The sequence below is a fragment of the Carcharhinus amblyrhynchos genome, chromosome 12 (genome assembly GCF_965287045.1).
Source record: "Carcharhinus amblyrhynchos chromosome 12, sCarAmb.v2.hapA, whole genome shotgun sequence".
NCBI lineage: Eukaryota > Metazoa > Chordata > Chondrichthyes > Carcharhiniformes > Carcharhinidae > Carcharhinus > Carcharhinus amblyrhynchos.
This window is the reverse complement of record NC_137335.1, coordinates 73,802,459-73,822,506: the sequence shown is the minus strand read 5'-3', so window position 1 is coordinate 73,822,506 and position 20,048 is coordinate 73,802,459. Positions and strand designations below refer to the sequence as shown.

The following is a 20,048-nucleotide window of genomic DNA, read 5'->3' as shown; positions in this document are numbered from 1 at the left end:
AGCATCCATCTGCTGTAGAATTTAATGGAAGGCTGTCTGGATGGGTCTCAAATAGCATTTTTCCCAGTGTGTGACTGCATGTCCTATTTGTAACAGGAAACTGAAAAGAGATACAGTTGATCCCTGACGAATGCCTGGCTGATTTGCCAAGAAGGATTAGGCTTGGATTGGGCCTCTCGCAACCTGCCTACAAATCTCAGTTTCTAACGTCTGCACCTCAGGACACGGAAGCTGTAAGAAAATGCCACTTCTCACTTCAAGAATTTGCTTAACTTCATGCATTGCTAAAACTAATTATACTTATGATAAAAATGACGCTGGTTCGAGCAGATCTGAAACGGCATTGTCCCACGTTAAGTTGCAGAATAGAGTTTGAGCACAAGGTAATTTTGGGATGGGATATCTGAATTGTGTCAGATTCTACCTCCAGTGATGTTGCATGGCACAGTGTCAGGAACCCAGTTCCGATTCCCATCTCGGGTCACTGTCTGTGCGGAGTCTGCACATTCTCCCCGTGTCCGTGTGGGTTTCTTCCGAGTGCTCCGGTTTCCTTCCACAGTTCGAAAGATGTGCTGGTTAGATGCATTGAGCATGCTAAATTCTCCCTCAGCGTATCCGAACAGGTGCTGGAGAGTGGCGAATAGGGGATTTTCACAGTAACTTGTGACACTAATAAATAAACTAAACTGTTAAAAATACAATAGGACGGAGGATCTCTCTCTTGTTTAGTCACATCTTCTCTTTCTGTCTGTCTCTCCTCTTTCTCCTCTCTTTCCAGCTGTTTTTTTTTGGCCTTTTCTTTCTTTTCTCTTGTGCAGGGAATGGTGGTATGTAGGGGCATGGTGTGCCACCTAAAGCAGGTCACCAGAAGTTACTGACAGGAGATGGGATAGAGGTTGCAGAAACAACATGGCTAACATTGCCCCTTTTAAAGTACTGTGTCTCCTTGCGACACAAGAATTGCTATTGGTCAGACTTCTCCTGAAGGACAGACTATTCAGCACCAGAAACCATCATAAAATCATTACAGTTAAAAGGAGGTCATTCAGCCTGCACCGACAACAATCCCACCTACCCCCATATATTTACCCCGTTAATCTCTCTGATACTAAGGAGCAATTTAGCATAGCCTATCAACCTAACTCACACATCTTTTGGACTGTGAGAGGAAACTGGAGCACCCAGAGGAAACCCACACAGACACAGGGAGAACGTGCAGACTCCACACAGACGATAACCCGAGGCTGGAATCGAACCCAGGTCCCTGGCATCGTGAGGCAGCAGTGCTAACCACTGTGGCTTCTGACCAATCTGCAATAAATTGTCAATGTCCCTCAGCAGAACAGATCGCTTCCAATTCTGGAACAAGGGGGAATTTTCACAGAAACACAGGTTCAACTGCTTGCCAAAACAGCCACACATTTGGTGATGGCTTCACTGTCACCAAGTGCAGAGAAAATGTTTTAAGGTGACAAAAACAGCAGCAACCAGGTGGTGCCTGTTTGCAACGTTACAACGAATGTCTTCATCAAAGGCCATGATGCAGGGATCTGTAACCTATAGCCAAAGTAAATATTGGCTTTGCACTAGTCCAGATACTTAGCACAAAACCAGAAAGAAATCAAGGCATTAATTCACAGATCAGTAACCACTGCTATAAAACTGGCCTTGCACTTGTCAACAGGATGGGAAGTGTTCATGACTCAACGAGCGGGATTAGACTAAAATCCTCAGGAGAAGAACTTCAATTTACTGCTGGAATAAATCATTAGGCGCACATTACTGCACAGCAAAAGGGATGCTTTTAAGGCGTGGTATATTCCTTGGAATATGCAGAGTTCGCCTCTGACGATCCACTCCTTAGTATTTTAAAGTTTAAGTTGTATTAGTGTCACTAGTAGGCTTACATTAACACTGCAATGAAGTTACTGTGGAAATCCCTAAGTTGCCACACCGGTGCCTGTTTGGGTACACTGAGGGAGAATTTAGCATGGTTGACACACCTAACCAGCACGTCAGTGGGAGGAGACTGGAGCACCCGGAGGAAACCCACGTAGCATGTTCCGATTAATAATCAGAATCCCGAGACTTTGGGCATAAACATCTCTTGATGTTTGTACATCATGACATAACACCTCCTCCCCACCCTGCATACACGTATGTACTTCCACCGTGGTACAAGTCAAAATAATGTCAACACCTTTAAGTTTGACAGCACAAGGTCCTTTGTGGGATAGAACAGCAAAATGTTAACGTTAATAAAGCGGTGATGGTGCAGCCGAAAGTAACACAGAGTATGTGGAAGGTTTCATCATGTGTCGACTTCATGTACATATAAGGGCGGCACGGTGGCACAGTGGTTAGCATTGCTGCCTCATAGCACCAAGAATCTGGATTTGACTCCCGGCTTGTGTCACTGTCTGTATGGAGTCCGTATGTTCTCCCCGTGTCTGTGTCAGTTTCCTCCGGGTCCCCGGTTTCCTCCGGCAGTCCAAAGATGTGCCGATTAGGTGCATTGGCCATGCTAAATTGCCCCTTAGTGTCCCCGGATGTGTAGGTTAGAGGGATTAGCGGGGTAAATAGTGGCATTACGAAGATCGGACGTGGGTGGGATTAGTGTCGATGCAGACTCGATGGGCCGAATGGCCTCCTTCTGCAGTGTAGGGGTTCTTATGACCTAAGTGGCACTTCCCCTCTGTCAGGCTGTATGGGGTAGTGAGAGTGAGGTGTGTCCAGGGTGTTTGTCTATGATGTGTTGGTAAATTCTCCAGTCCACCACCCATTCTAATCAGATAATTTTCTATCACATTTTGATAAGTTAGCACTGCTGCCTCACCGCGCCAGGGACCCAGGTTTAAATCTCAACCTTGAGTCACTGCCTGTGAGGGGTGTGCATGGCCATCTCTACCCCCCTCACTGCTTTAACTCTCTTCCTGTGTTTTTCTTTTTTTTTCAGAATTTGCTTTTCTCCTACCAGCCTCCGGAACCTTCCAAAAGATTCTCGGTTTCTCAGGTTGGGGACCTCACCATCACCAATGTCCAGCGATCTGATGTTGGTTACTACAGCTGCCAGGCACTCAACGTAGCTGGGAGTGTCATCATCAAAGTCTTCCTGGAAGTGACTGATGGTAAACTGCCGAGCTTTCATTTCCTGGGATTCAGGGACGATGAGGTCCCGTGGCCCACAACGCAGAGATTGATCATGTAGGAAGACAGAGAGACCGGGCACAGCCTCAAGATAAAGGGGGGGGCGGTTTAGAACGGAGTTGAGGAGGAACTTCTTCACTCAAAGGGTGGTGAATCTCTGGAATTCTCTGCCTGTTGAGGTGGTGGAGGCTGCCTCACTAAATATTTTTAAGACGCGGGTTGATGGGTTTTTGATAAGCGAGGGGATTAAGGGTTATGGGGAGAGGGCGGGAATGTGGAACTGAGACACGACAGATCAGCCATGATCTTATTGAATGGCGGGGCAGGCTGGAAGGGCTAGATGGCCTACTCCTGCTCCTATTTCTTATGTTCTTATGTCCTCCCATGGCCTTCCTCTGGGTGCTCCAGTTTCTTCCCACATCCCAAAAGATGTGTGGGTTAGGTGGATTGGCCATGTGGATTGCTGTCCCAACATGAGATGGATCAGCTCCTGAAAATGTGTAGGGTTACAGAGATACGGTGGGGGTAAAGGCCTGGGTGAGAGAGAGTCAGTGCAGACTCGATGGGCCAAATTGGCCTCCTTCTGCACTGTAGGGATTCTATGATTCTAAGTTGACTTCAGCAGGCCAGTGTTTAATAAAGACAACAGGCCAATTCTGTGTTCAATATCCACCAGAGATAACTAACCAGCCATCTGGTTTGACCAGACCACTAAATCGCAATAGGTTTATTCACACAGTGAGGCCTGCGATCATTTACTACTTTTGAAGTGAACTCTCTGGAGCTTGACAGCAGATACATGGTACAGAATGATACAAAGCTGCTGCTGAACCACAAATCAGGCAGCTCCGTCAAGCAGATCCAATCACATCATCAGTAAGACCTCCTTCTTCCAGCAGCTGTCTTACTGTCTCAAACCATATATAGAATAACAAGTGGTCTATATTCCATTGCCAACAAATTATTTGTCCACACAGTGCATGGCACAATCAATGAGATAGAAACAGAATAGCTACAATGCAGAATGAGGCCATTTGACCCATCGAGTCTGCACCTACTCTTTGGCACAGTATCTGGCTTATCCCCGTAACTCTACGCATTTAGCATGGCCAATCCATCTAACCTACACATCTCTGGACTCTGGGAGGAAATCTATGGGGAGAATATGCAAACTCCACATAGGCAGTCACCCAAGGTCGAATTGAATCTGGATCCCTGGCGTTGCGAGGCAGAAGTGCTAACCACTATGCAGCCATGAGATACTGAGCAAAATGATAAAGTAAATGCTGTAGGAGCTGAAGGCAGTGTTTGCACTGTAGGCCTCTGCCTTATATTCTAGCAGATTATATTTTGATTTGATTTATTATTGTCACGTGTTGGGTTACAATGAAAAATATTGTTTCTTGCATGCTTTACAGACAAAGCCTACTGTTCATAGAGAAGGAAAGGAGAGAGTGCAGAATGTAGTGTTACAGTCATAGCTAGGGTGTAGAGAAAGATTTACTCAGTGCGAGGTAGATCCATTCAAAAGTCTGACGGCAACAGGGAAGAAGTTATTCTTGAGTCGGCTGGTACGTGGCCTCAGACTTTTGTATCTTTTTCCCAACATTAGGGCAACATGCTATAGACAATGTAATTACTGGAGCACTATATAACAGGAGACTACACAATACATTAGTGAAACAACATACTGTGTGTGCCATAGGCTAAATTCAGCATTCCTTATAGCAAACCATGCTCAGACGGAACACGGGCTGGAAGATTGGCACTACAGATTTGTAACTTAATCTCCCAACAACAATCTCTTCAGGCTTAGCACCCCGCAGGGAATGTGGGACAGCCAAATTCATCCTGAGATTTTATCTTTGGTCCTTACATTTCGTCCTTGCAAAAAAAAACAACTCTCATTGAGAACGTTTCAAGTGGGGAAGATTGTTTGACAAACTCATTCCAAGTCTACGAGCACCGGTTTTGAAGTCAGACTATACAGAACGTACCTATACATTGGCCATTTCTGCCTGTGTATCCATCTGGGCAAGACACACACTCGTAAGAGCCAGGATTATTAATGCATCTTCCAGACGGACATTTGTTGGAATCCTGGCATTCGTCTATGTCTGTGAATTTAAACAGATCACAGAGTAAGTTCGGTTGACATTTGAAAAGACTTCAAGTTCAATTTTAGTGCTCTACAATAACAGAAAAGAGTGACATTTTAAAGAGACAACATCCCATTTCCTTCATCATTAGGTTGCAATTCAAATTCTCCAAAGAAAAGCTGCCGAGCTCCTAAAAGACATGGTTATTACACTACAAAGTAGTCAAGTAGCCCACGAGGAACAGACCTCTTTGACGCCAGGCCCAGGTCTAGCGTAACACTCATTTACTAATGTATTGTGTAGTCTCCTGTTATATAGTGCTGGATGTTAGTCAGTAATAATATTCCAGACACTTTGCTAAGGCAGTTCCAACAACACCACCGGAGTTCATTCCGTTTTCCATTCTGATGCGGCACGGACTCTGCTGCAGATATACGAGCTACTTCAGCCAGAAGGTGGAGAATCTATGGAATTTATTGCTACAAAGGGCTGTGGGGGCCAGGTCATTGAGTGTATTTAAGACAGAGATAAATAGGTTCTTGATTGGTAAGGGAATCAAAGTTTACAGGGAAAAGGTGGGAGAACTGGGTTGAGAAACATATCAGCCAAGATTGAATGGCAGACTCAATGGGCCGAATGGTCTAATTCTGCTCCGATATTATGGTTGCTGATCAGCAATACTTGACCATGGGCAGGGGGCAGAGATCCAAGGGGGAATTCGCCAAGAGTTACTAAGGTCAGCTACCAGGGAGACTCCTTTTATTATTAAAAGTGGATTCTGGCAAAAGTTCACCAAGCATTTGGTGCCAATTGCCCAAGAGTTGGCAGCACGGTGGTTAGCAATTCAGCCTCACAGTGCCAGGCACTCAGGTTCCATTCCAGCCTTAGGCCACTGTCAGTGTGGAATCCGCACATTCTCTCTGTGTCTGCGTGGGTTTCCTCCGGGTGCTCCGGTTTCCTCCCACAGTCCAAAGATGTGCGGGTTAGGGTGGAATGGCCATCTTAAATTGACCTTTATTGTTGCAAGATGTTCAGGCGAGGGGGACTAGCGGGGTAAATACTTGGGGCTCCGGGGATGAGGTGCTCTGTCGGAGAGTGGTCTCCCTCAGCACTGTAGGCATTCTTACACTGTTGCATCAAATAGCCACCAGATATGATTACTGGGTTCAGCGATAGCACTTTCTGAGCTGAAATCAAAAACAAAAGATTTAAAGGCACGAAGGAGCAAACAGTGAACTGAACCGTAGCCTTGCTTGAAATGGACTGGACAATAATGTGCTTGTGTCATGTAGAAAGCTGTGTAGGTTAGATGGATTAGCCATGGTAAATGTGTGGGGATATGGGAGAGAGAAGGTCTGCCCTTTTGGAGAGTGGAGGTATATCCGATGAGCCAAATAGCTTCTTTCTGCACTGTAGGGATTCTATGGCTCTTTGGTTCAGAAGTTAGCAAGGTTCTGAAAGCTGCATACAAAGCAGGCATTGACAGTGGGCGAGCGGGAAGCTGTTTTTATAACCTTTTGTGTAACAGGAGGGATTAGAATTGCTCACTTAGTGATAATGGAGAAGAACCGAATTGGGGTGGAGGTGGGAAGGGATGATGGGCCTTGCCAGCATCTCTCCCACCCCAGCAGCCACACCACACCCCACTTTCATGCCTTTGATTTCATTCTTGGCATTGGATTATGGGTGTGTGTGGGGTTTTTGTTTATTTTGTTTAGATGAGATTTTCAGATTGATTTTCAGCCGTTCCCTCTAATTCTCCCAGCTCTGAGTGCAGCGACTGTGACACAACAATGAGAAGCTCGGAGACAGGATTAGACCGGACTCTGATTTAACTGCTGTCGTAATTCTGTTTAAAAAGTCATCATTCCCTGTAATAAGTCCTCGGAGGGAGAAGTCCCTTCACTAAAATCCCTCTATTTAAAGTCTGACAACAGCATACAGAGTGCTTTCAGTTAGCAGTGAGCAAGGTGACTTTTTGCAAGCTGTACTCAGCATACCTTCGACCTTTTACTCTCATTCTATGCTTCTAAAACTTCATTCCAACTCTTTTAAACTCTCTAACAATGCTTTAATTCAATCTCTTGCATTAAGTTGATCTTTCTCTACACCCTAGCTATGACAGTAACACTACATTCTGCACTCTCTCATTTCCTTCTCTATGAACGGTACGCTTTGTCTGTATAGCACGCAAAAAACAGTACTTTTCACTGTGTGCTGATACATGTGACAATAATAAATCAAATCAAATCAAATTAAAATACTCAGAGTCCCAGAGGAACTGACACGCCTGGCGAAGTACAAAGCAAGAGGCTCCCTGATTGGCCCATCAATTTGGCCCTTAATCAGGGAGTTAATGTTCTAACAGGCCCACCTCAATTGCCTGATTAAAGTCATTACATTCCCCGACTGTCCAAATTCCTCTGGGTCCTTAACCCTCATCTAATTCCATTCCCAAACAATCTGAAGTAAAGATTTAGGTGAAACCATTCCACTCCATTGCCAGATAATGCAAACAGGAAGACAGCACGGTAGCACAGTGGTTAGCACTGCTGCCTCACAGGCCAGGGACCCGGGTTCGATTCCCAGCTTGGGTCACTGTCTGTGTGGAGTTTGCACATTCTCCTCGTGTCTGCGTGGGATTCCTCTGGGTGCTCTGGTTTCCTCCCACAGTCTGAAAGATGTGCTGGTTAGGTGCACTGACCTGAACAGACGCCAGTGTGTGATGACTAGGGGAACTTCACAGTAACTTCATTACAGTGTTAATGTAAGTCTTACTTGGGACTAATAAATAAACTTTAAAACATGCTCAAAGACAGGAGCTGTAACACACACCCACCTTCACACTGCCCTCTGTTCATCCTGTACCCTGCGTCACAGTACTGGCATCTGTACGAGCCCACCAGGTTAATGCAGTGGCCTTCTCCACAGAAGTTGGGTCTCTGGCACTCATCAATATCTTGAAAGGAGATAGCAATTCATTAACATTTAGTGGAATCTAACACTACATTGGAAATTTGTTAATCAGACCCATGTCTCTTGGCGAAGTTAAAACCAAAACAGCTATTTTCTTTGCTGGAGCAAGTTAGTCCACAGTCAACACTACTCCAATGCCCAGTGACCCAGCTATCCCCATTTATTGGCATGCAAATGCACATCATCAGTTTAACAATGTAATGACCATTAAACCATCCCACCATAGAATCCTTACAGTGCAGAAGGAAGTCATTTGGCCTATCAAGCTTGCGCAAATAACAATCCCCCACTGGCCCTATCCCCCTAACCCTATGTATTTACCCTGCTAATCCCCCTGACACTAAGGGGGAACTTACCATGGCTAATTAACCCTAACCCGCACATCTAGGGAGTGTGGGAGGAAACCGGAGTGCCCGGAGGAAACCCATGCAGACACAGAGAGAATGTGCAAACTCCACACAGATAGTGACACGAGGCTGGAATCGAACCCAGTCCCTAGCGCTGTGAGGCAGCAATGCCAACCACTGTGCCGCTTGTGCTATTAAACCTTAACAGTGTAATTAGCAAGACGCTGACAGAACCTAAATCTAACATAATACGTACATCAAGCAGGACGAAAGGTGTAACATTTATTCTGTACAATAAGATGTTATCATTATAGTTTATAATTCTTTCAGATCTCTTACTGCCAGGGCTGTTGCTGCTATAAGATTGTAGTTTTACCACATACATCAATACATATCCTTTAGTGAGTATTATTGAGTGGAATGTGCAGGTTAAATTCCTGTCTATTACAAAGCTGCTGACAACCTTTTTAAATTCAACAAGTGAATAACTGGGTGAAACACAGCTCTTCACATCAAACATTCACCAGCATGCTCAAAACCGTGTAGGCTGGAAATCGAGTCTTCTGTTAAAGACTATCTTCAGTGTTTCTGTTCACATGAGCAGCAGTGGGAACATTGCTCAAGTGGGCTTATCTTCTTTTGCTGCCTGGCACACATTTACTTTTAAAGGCATACAATAGAATCACAGAATCCCTACAATGCAGGAGGAGGCCATTTAGCCCATCTAGCCTGCGCTAACAACAATCCCACACAGGCCCTATCCGCATAACCTCAAGTATTTTACCCACTAATCCCCCTGACACTAAGGGGCAATTTAGCACAGCTAATCAACCTAACCAGCACATTTTTCGGATTGTTGGAGGAAATTGGAGCACCTGGAGGAAACCCACGCAGATGTGGGGAGAATGTGCAGACTCTGCACACACAGTGACCCTGGGTTGGAATTGAACTCGGGTCCCTGGCGAGTGAGGCAGCAGTGCTAACCACTGTGCCACCATGGAGCCCTTTGACATGTAGGGAGCATGGGCAGTAACAATATCAAATCAATGAGAAAAGTGGTGATTGCCAAAAGACAAAGACCAGGGACGGGATTTTCCAGCCACGCTTGTCCCAAAAGTGTAAAAATCCCGGCTAAGGTCAACGAACCTATGTGTGGCCCACCCCCCCTCCCCCCCCCGAAGCGGGCAGGACGGGAAAACTGCCCCCAGAAGAGTTTTCCTGCAGATCGTCCTGCCATATATCACAGACAGAGGATCAGTGGAACTGCACCCTGACAACCTCCCTCTGTGAGATTCGCGTTAAGCTTCCAGTCACAAGCGGGAAATTCTCTTATGAAATTCTCCATGAAAGGCTCGTGTCCTATTGGATTCAACGCTTCCCAGATAAACTGGCTTTGAGTTCAAAAAATGGGATCACATCTCAGGTTAGAAAGTGTGAAGTGAAGTTCATGGTTTGGTCAAACTTAAACTGCCATCCTGACAAACCAAAACAACTTGAAGCATTACCAGAGCATTGTGTTCCTCCATCTGATGTAAATCCTTGGTGACACAAGCATCGGAAGCTTCCTACTGTGTTCTTACATTGTCCATTGGAACAGCGCTGTGGGGCCTGTGCACATTCATCCACGTCTGTAAAAGGGTAGACTACAGTTAGTAGAAGGGGCAAGTACTCCAGCCCTGGGTTAAATGTCCCAATGCTAACCGGCTCCGGTGCTGTGGTGACGGTCACTGATGGATGGAAGTGGAAAATCGCAAGAGTCTAGGTAGTCACTTAGTGAAGTTGGCAGCAAGGCAAGGGGCCAGTGCCTGCAGTAGAGGGAGTTCAGGCTTTCTTTAGATGTAACACAATCAAAGAATCTCTACTGTCAAAGAAGGAGGCCATTCAGCCCATCGAGTCTGCACTGACCACAATCCCATCCAGGCCCTATTCCCATGATGCCACATATATTCCCTGCTAAGTCCCCTGACACTAGGGTCAATTTAGTATGACCAATCATCTTAATCTGCACATCTTTGGACTGTGGGAGGAAACCAGAGCAGCCAGAGGAAACCCACACAGACACAGACATGTAAACTCCACACTGATGGTGGCCCAAACCGGGAATTGAACCCAGGTCTCTGGAGCTGTGAGGCAGCAGTGCTAACCACTGTGCTACTGTGCCACTATAATGCGGAGCAGACTTGCCTCTGAGTCAGCTGTGCACTCCAGTGACCTGGGCATTAAATCCAGGCTGGCACTCCAGTGCAGTACTGAGGGAGTGCTGCAATGCTGGAGGTGATGTTATCCAGATTGGGTGCTGAACCAAGGCCCTGCCTCCCCATTTAGGTGGAAGTAAAAGACTTCTATGGGTTATTTCAACGGAGAGCCAGGGGAGGTGACCGCATTGTCCTGGCTAATTTTTAGCCCCTGAACACGGAAACAATGCATCATTACTTTGGACTTTACTGGAGCTTGCTGTGTACCAGTTGACTTCCACATTTCTTCCATTACAAAAGTACTTCACCTGCTTGTAAGATGCTTCAAGATGTTGAGATTGTGAAAAGTGCTATTGAAATGCAAGTCCGTCCCATTGATTAATGATAATAGCATTTAAATAGCACGGGGCGGCATGGTGGCACAGTGGTTAGCACTACTGCCTCACAACGCCAGGGACCCCGGTTCAAATCCGGCCTTGGACGACTGTCCGTGTGGAGTTGCACGTTCCCCCGTGTCTACGTGAGTTTCCTCTGAGTGCTCCGGTTTCCTCCCACAGTCCAAAGACGTGTGGATTAGGTGCATTGGCCACGCTATATTGCCCCTTAGTGGCAGGTGGACTAGCAGGATAAATATGTAGGGTTACAGGCGTAGGGCCTGGGTGGGATTGTTGTCTGTCCAGACTCAATGGGCTAAATGGCCTCCTTCTGCACTGCCGGGATTCTATGATAATGTTGGGGGTTTCCTCAAACCAACCCAAAGTCTACCAGCTATTCAGTTACACTGAATGAACGCCAGCTGATTAACCGCTAGCATAAATTAATCTGTCAGGTGATGATAGCGCCAATTATTTCTACAGGCCCTGATGCACCTACCTACAATGATGACCATGTGTCAGGAGGGAGGTAGATGCAGAGCCATGCCAACTGCTGCAAAGTCACCAACCAGCTTGGAATTGGCACATCTGGTGATGCTAATCGCCAATTTTGCCAAAAACCTGGTTCAGATTTGATGCGATGGTTGCAATGTTGGAATGGTTCCAGGAGGTAGCATGTAAGACCACTGCCTGTGGAACCAGTTCAGCTTTCAGAGTGATGGGCCGAACAGTTATTAATCTGCCTGGACCCTGGATTATCTACTCTTCCTTAGCACTATGTTGATTCTCTGATGAACCCTTTATCAATCTGTGCCAAACATCAGGGCTAGGGTGGCAGAGGCTAACCACCATGCCACCAATGGCTTTTAAGGCTCGCGAAAGGTCTTTGTCCCTAACGCTGTTATATTGGCACAGACTGGTAAAGGATTCATCAGAGAATCATCATAGAATCCCTATTGTGCAGAAGAGGCCATTTGGCCAATTGAGTCTGCGCCTTCTCTCTGGCAGAGTATCTTACCCAGGCCCTTCTCACCCTCCCCGCTGCCCTATCTCCGTAACCCCACACATTTACCCTGACTAATCCATCTAACCTACACATCTTGGGTTACTAAGGGGCAATTTAGCACGGCCCATCCACCTAACCTACGCATCTTTGGAGTGTGGGAAGAAACCGGGGCACCCAGAGGAAACCCACACAGACACAGGGAGAACATGCAGACCCTGCACAAAGTCACCCAAGCTGGGAATCGAACCCGGGTCCTTCGTGCTGAGGCAGCAGTGCTAACCACTCTGTGCCACCATGTCGCTGATGCCTTTTAAGGCTCGCAAAAGACCTTTGCCACCCTATTCTGCTAATAGTTGCCCCCTCTTTAAATTTCCCTTGCGTTTTCTCTCCAGAGGTGCCCAGAGTCTGTTCAAATCAGCACCATGAAGTTCTGTACCACGGAAAACAGGATGCAAACAGCACATTTCCATTTCAGACCAAAACCCTGTCACGTCAGTAGCCTCAGTGGTACAAACTGAACCGGGGGGGGAGAAAATAAAGAACAAAAAACAAAGAAAATTACAGCACAGGAACAGGCCTTCTAGCCCTCCAAGCCTGCACCAACTATGCTGCCTGTGTGAACTAAAACCCCCTGCCCTTCTGGAGACCATATCCCTCCATTCCCATCCTATTCATATATTTGTCAAAAGCTGCCCCTAAAATGTCACTATTGTATCTGCTTCCAGTACCTCCCCCAACAGTGAGTTCCAGGCATCCACCACTCTCTGTGTAAAAAACTTGCAGTAAGACGTCTCACACCAGGTTAAAGTCCAACAGGTTTATTTGGTAGCAAAAAGCGCTGCTCCTTCATCAGGTAAGTGGGAGTTTTGTTCACAAATAGGGTATATAAAGACACAAACTCAATTTACAAAATAATGGTTGGAATGTGAGTCTTTACAGGTAATCAAGTCTTAAAGGTACAGGCAATGTGAGTGGAGAGAGAGTTAAGCACAGGTTAAAGGGATGTGTATTGTCTCCAGCCAGGACAGTTAGTGAGATTTTGCAAGCCCAGGCAAGTCATGGAGATTACAGATAGTGTGACATGAACCCAAGATTCCGGTTGAGGCCGTCCTCATGTGTGCGGAACTTGGCTAACAGTCTCTGCTTGCCTCATACATCTCCTTTAAACCTTGCCCCTTACACTTTAAACCTATGCCCCCTAGTAATTAACTCTTGCACCCTGGGAAAAAGCTTCTGACTATCTACTCTGTCCATGCCCTTCATAATCTTGTAGACTTCTATCAGGTCACCCACTCAACCTCAGTCATTCCAGTGAGAACAAACCAAGTTTCTCCAACCTCTCCTCATAGCTAATGCCCTCCATACCAGGCAACATCCTGGTAAATCTTTTCTGTACCCTCTCCAGAGTCTCCACATCCTTCTGGTAGTGTGGTGACCAGAATTGAACACTATATTCCAAGTGCAGCCTAAATAAGGTTCTATAAAGCTGCAACATGACTTGCCAATTTTTAAACTGCCCATCTTGGCTCTGATGTCTTACCTGTGCATTCAGTTTGCAAATCGTTGAGCTGATACCCGGGATTGCAGTTACACGTATATCCCTCTGGGAGATTGATACACTGGCCGGGTCCGCAGATCCTTGGATTAACGGAGCATTCATCAATTTCTGAAAAGCAAACATTACATGTTGTTTAAAGTTCATATATTTGTATATCAGTCTCAAGTAAGGCTTACATTAACACTGCAATGAAGTTACTGTGAAATTCCCCGAGTCGCCACAGTCCAGCGCCAGTTCGGGTCAATGCACCTAACCAGCATGTCTTTCAGACTGTGGGAGTAAACCGGAGGAAACCCACACAGACACAGGGAGAACGTGCAGACTCCACACAGACAGTGACCCAAGCCGGGTCCCTGGTGCTGTGAGGCAGCAGTGCTAACCCACTGTGCCACCATGCTTTCCCCATTGCAACAAATCTGTAAAAATGTTGAAGTTCCACTTCTTTATTAGACCACAAACCTGCAACTGTAACTGTGAGCTGATTTTTTTACAACTGAAACAACAGCCATTTGAAATTGTACAGTGGCTTTAGTTAAATATTTACCACCTTCTGCCGTGCTAGGGGTGCACCACATCAATCTGCATCTTGACAAAAAGTACTTTTTTTAAAATTAAACCCAATTTTTCGGAACCCAGTTCAGGAGTCATAATCAACCCGAAATGTACGGTGGAATTCTAACGGCAAGTCCACCCGAGGTTTGTACAATCCCACGTGAGACGAATGGAGAATGCCGTTTTCTCAGCCTCTCCCACCCACGGAATTGGGAGGGCGGGACGGTGAAATTCCGGCTGTTATCTCTGTTTTTCTCTCTCTCCACAGACGCTGCCAGACCTGCTGAGCTTTTCCAGCATTTGTCCACTTTTATTTCCATTCAAAGTAAGTTGCTTGGGATATTACAGGGGGAGTGTTGGCAATGTAATAAACTTTGGTGGGTGCGTGAAATGGATGGTTCAAATGCCCAGCCCTTGTTGGATCTCTCTTCCTTTAATATTAGTTTGTGGGACGTGGTCATTGGTGGCTGACCAGCATTCATTGCCCATCCTTAATTGCCCACGAGGGGCCGGTTCAACCACATTGCTGTGAATCTGGAGTCACGTGTAGGCCAGACCGGGTAAGGACGGCAGATTTCCTTTCCTTCCTTAGCGACCCAGACGGATTTTTACGACCATGGTCTCAAGGTCACCATTAGACTTTTAATTCCAGATTTTTATTGAATTCAAAGTTAAATGCAATGCCATGGTGGGATTCGAATCCAGATCTCCAGGGCATTACCCTGGGTCTCTGGATTACAAAGCTGGTGACAATACCATTTTGGTCATCTAGGCTTGAAACGTCAGCTCTTTTCTCTCCTTACAGATGCTGCCAGGCTTGCTGAGATTTTCCAGCATTTTCTCTCTTGGTTTCAGATTCCAGTTTCCGCAGTAATTTGAGGGGACATCGGTTCAAGGTGAGGGGCAGGAAGTTTAGGGGGGATGTGAGAGAAAGCTTTTTTACCCAGAGGGTGGTGACGGTCTGGAATGTGCTGCCTGGGAGGGTGGTGGAGGCGGGATGCCTCACATCCTTTAAAAAGTATCTGGATGAGCACTTGGCACATCAGAGCTATGGGCCAAGTGCTGGTAGATGAGAGTTCAGATGTTTCTAATGTGTCGGGGCAGACTTGATGGGCCAAAGGGCCTCTTTTGTGCTGTGTGATTCTATGAATTCAAATTCAACCATCTGCTGTGGTGGGATTCGAACCTAAGTCCCCTGGACATTAACTGAGTGTCTCGATTAATAGTCTAACAATAATACCACGCCTCCCGTGGATCAGGGAGAGAGGAAAACCAGTTAAAACCTCTGCTCCAAGGGCAATCCAGATAGCTTCGACAGAGAGTATATGGGCAAAGGCAGGGTGAGCTCTGCAACGATGTTCCCCATTGCCAATCAGCAAGGACAAAGAAAGCTGTCTTTCAGCCCATCTAATGCCTGCTTGCTCCGTGGAAGGGCTTAGTCCCATTTCCCAGAACAATCCTTTTCCAATTTGGTTCAGGCCCTTGTAGAGGTTCTTGTGTTTCTGCTGATCCCACAATCTCTGCCAGTTATTCCCCTTCCATGGATTTGCTTTCTTGATGCGAATCATGGTGGGCTGAGCTCCCCAACACCTCGTTCAAACTTCCCAGCACCTCGTTCAAACCCTGCACCAACTCTGGAGCAGATCCCTGGGTGAAGTGTGTCTTACCCCAGTCCAACGCCAGTATCTCTACATCATTTCAGCAGTCTGTGCCAGCCTGGCGTGCACTGATTCCATCACAAGTGCAGGTGACACTCAAAGCAAGAAACACATTTGCATTATGATTTCTGACTTCAGTCACAGACTCTGAGATAGGCCAGAGGAAATTAGTTAGTTCCATTCTTTGAGAGTGGAACAGTCAGAACAATTCCACTGTGTGCCCAAAGAGGTAGGCCCGAGAGCCTCCAAAAGATTGGGCCTCAGGCCTCCTTCCCATGAAACTAGCAGCCTGTGGGTATCCAAAGGCAGCAATCCTCAGTAGCTCCACACAGAGGTTAATGGCTTGACAGTTACGGAGTCTGAAGAGCCCTTTGCTGCACAATGCTCTTAAGGTTTTTTTTTAAATTCATTCACGGGCATCCCTGGTTGTCCACGAAACTGAGTGGTTTACTCAGCCATTTCAGGGGGCAGTTGAGAGACAACCACATTGTTGTGGCTATGGAGTCACGTGTAGGCCAGACCAGTAAGGATGGCAGATTTCCTTCCCTAAAGGACATTAATGAACCAGATGGGTTTTTCCAACAATCAACAATGGTTTCATGGTCATCAGTAGATCCTTGATTCCAGGTATTTTTTATTGAATTCAAATTCCACTGTCTGCCATGGTGAATTTGAACCCAGAATGTTAGCCAAATTTCTGGATTAATAACCTAGCGATAATACCACTAAGCTATCACCTTGCCCTTTGTCATCAGCCCCACTGCTGATGCAGACCCTGAAAACAGTTTCCCACAAACACTTCTATCCAGTTTTGTCAACAGCTGCAGAAATGGTCGTTGGAATCTTTGTCTAGGAATGTTCGTCTTGATCTCTACATGCTGTTTGTGACGTGGGTTTCCTCCGGGTGCTCCGGTTTCTTCCCACAGTCCGAAAGCAGTGCTTGTTAGGTATATTGGCCATGCTAAATTCTCCCTCAGTGTACCCAAACAGGCATCGGAGTGCGGTGATTAGGGGATTTTCACAGTAACTTCATTGCAGTGTTAATATAAGCCTACTTGTGATTAATAAACAGACTTTAACTTTAACTGAAGGAACAAAGGATATGCTCCACCTACAAGCCTAACCGTTAACCCCTTGGGATGCTCCCCACCTTGTAGAACATCAAACTGTAAGACCTAAAGGGCGGGGGAGGCTACTTAGCCTGCTTCACCGTTCCACATGATGATGGCTGGTCTTCTACTTTCCCTCCTCTCCCCCCTCTGCCTGCTCCCCACATCCCTCAAACCCCTCAGTGTCGAACAATCTATCAGCATCTGTTTGAATATTCTCAAGACTAAACATCCACAGCCATCCAGAGTAAAAAGTTCCAAAGATTCACAACCTTCTGAGCGAAGGAATCTCGCCTCCTCCCAGCCAAAATAGCTGCCCCCTTGTCCTGAGATGATGAACCCCCCCCACCCCCGCCCCCTCCCCGCCCCAAGCTGGAGCTCCCAGTCCAAAGATGTGCAGGTTAGGTTGATTGATCATATTAAATTGACCCTTTAGTGTCAGGGGGGATTATCAGGGTAAATATGTGGGGTTATGGGAATAGGGCCTGGATGGGTTGCAGCTGATACAGACTCGATGGGCTGAATGGCTTCCTTCTGCACCATGAGGATTCTATGAAGTTCTATCCTCGAGCCAGGGTGACAAGCGCTATGGCAGTCTGAGAGAAACACTCATAACAATAACCATTTAGCTCCCACATAAAATTCAAGTCAAGTCAAGTCAAATTCAAGTCAAGTAATCCTCAACCTACATCCATTTCACTAACATCGGCGATACAATTATGAATGAGACTTCCAAGGATTTCTTTCCAAGAAGATTTGACATGAGCTGCTTTCTCTTTTAAATTCTACTTGAACTGAAAGTTTGAGTGCTCATTATTCATGGGCAGGAAGAGGAAGTGACATTATTTGGGAGGTCAAAGGGTGCAAAATAGTCCCATCCATTGACTCCGCAACACTTTCTATTGTCTCGGAAAAGTAGTCAGCATAATTAAGGAGCCCACACACCCCGGATATTCTCTCTTCCACCTTCTTCCATCAGGAAAAAAATACAAAAGTCTGAGGTCACGTACGAACCAACTCAGGAACATCTCCTTCCCTGCTGCCATCAGACTTTTGAATGGACCTACCTTATATTAAATTGATCTGTCTCTACACCCTAGCTATGACTGTAACACACTACATTTTGCACCTCCTCCTTTCCTTCTCCTCCATGTACTCTACGAACGGTATACTCTGTATATCGCACAGGAAATAATACTTCTCACTGCCTCCTAATACATGGGACAATAATAAATCAAATCACTGGTGCACAACTCTGGCTAGCAGTTGAAGGATAACATCAGTGGTCCTCCTGCACTCTTGGCTGAGATTCCACAGAGCAGGATGTTGGAACAGTTGCCTGAAGCAAGATAGTTGTCGTACTGTGGTTCGTAAAGGGAAAAGGCGTCGATATTTTTGGTTAAAGCAAAAATTGTGGATGTTTGAGACACTTTGTTTGACTTCCAGTTCCCTCCCCAGGGGCCTGTTTCTGGGTGCTTCGCTGTGCCCCGTGTACCAGTTTCCACCACCCTGGCCCAAAGACACTGAATCAGAAGGTCAGAGAGTACAAAACATTCGCCACGAAAGGCAAAAGCAGAGCTGCACCGAGTGAAAGCGGTGTGCCATTGCTCCGGCGGGAACACTCAGCTGCATCATTCATACAGATCTTCCAATACTAAAACTGACACGCTCCCACAACTGGGAACGCCAGCAGCCAAGGAAAACAAAGCCAAGCTCTCCATTCCTCTGTTCTGCCCGCACGCGGTTGCATCACCTCGAGTGATTCCAATGCGGTGCTAATTTGTGTAACCCAAATATATTTTTAGCTCCATTTAACCAACTCCAGAACAAATATTTACACTACATGCTCGCTGGGTAACAGCACTGTCAAGAATATGATTTTTCCTGATAGGTATCTATGAAAATAACACTCAGGCAGCGTCCAGGGCCAAAGTGCTGCTGAAGTTGGATTGAGTGGCATAAGTTCCATGAGTACATTGGATCAGTTTTTTGGTGGAAAGATTCACTGCATCACAGATGTAGCAGAGAGTACTATAAGGTCCGTACTCCCTCAGACTGTCTGCTGTGTCACAATAGGGATAGTTTTTAAATGATATCTGACACGCAAATATTCCACAAGCGAAGGAATTGGGTTTAAGTTGCTTGTGAACTGTTTCCTTCCATTCTGGAATACGTTCCCCGTGGAACACAAAAACGTATTCCACCCAAAGCCTTTGTTTTGCCTCAGACGACTCAAGGCCCCAGAACTACAGCAACCCGCAGTGCTAATAAAAAAACCCAGCTGTGCACCAGGGCACATCTCCAGACATTCCCCTATTGGCCACAGTCGCAAGTTACCCACAGAGGAATTCGATAAAGAAAGTCGTCACACATGAACAGGAAATTGTTCATTCCAGGCTGTCTCGCCCGTGTCCGTCTCTACATACACGTGTTGCACACAAAGGCCGCAATTCTCTGGCCGTAGTCTCCCCAACGCCACTGCCAGAGAGGACGGAGAACATAGTGCTCAGCCAAATCTCTGTTCACTGCAGCGGGACAGGAAAATCCGCTGGCATGAATGGCTGGCGAATTCCACGCTTGGGGTGGGATTTTATGGCCTCACTCGAGTGAGACCAGAAATTCCCACCCCAAGTCAATGGACATTTCCATTGTCCACCCTTGCCCGCTCTGATTCCATGGCGAGCGCAGCGGTAGAATTCCAGCAATAATCTTTGAAGTACTTGGGTCTTCCAATGGTGCACACATGGGTTGTTGTTGGCTGTTCAACTTGAGTCTGCTGGTTCCTGCGTTAACATTGCCTCTCTGGGGTATGTTGTTACGATGGCAAGTGTTGCTACTATCTCTAATCAGAACATCCTTATGCTGCCCAAACTCACAAGATTCAGCTAGATGTCCATGTGCAGTCACATATTGATCTATATTCTCCCCCTCCTCCTGAGTTCTGATGTTGGACATGTAGCACCCATAACTCATAGTGGCACAGTGGTTCACAGCACAGGGACGCAGGTTCGATTCCAGCCTTGGGTC

General features: G+C 46.3%; 1 protein-coding gene across 7 annotated transcripts in view; it reads right to left on the bottom strand.

Annotated features, from left to right (window-relative positions):
* The window catches only part of ltbp1 (latent transforming growth factor beta binding protein 1), a 331,204-nt gene that overhangs the window by 101,891 nt on the left and 209,265 nt on the right, over nucleotides 1-20,048 (bottom strand). For 4 of the 7 annotated variants that reach the window (XM_080200719.1, XM_080200723.1, XM_080200721.1 and 1 more), the window contains 4 exons: nucleotides 13,685-13,810; nucleotides 10,075-10,197; nucleotides 8,086-8,205; nucleotides 5,145-5,264 (listed from right to left, as the gene is read on the bottom strand). In XM_080200719.1, the coding sequence (XP_080056845.1) occupies nucleotides 5,145-5,264; nucleotides 8,086-8,205; nucleotides 10,075-10,197; nucleotides 13,685-13,810 (489 nt within the window). The remainder of the gene's footprint in view (nucleotides 1-5,144; nucleotides 5,265-8,085; nucleotides 8,206-10,074; nucleotides 10,198-13,684; nucleotides 13,811-20,048) is intronic. The other 3 variants (XM_080200720.1, XM_080200725.1, XM_080200722.1) reach the window with 2 other exon arrangements.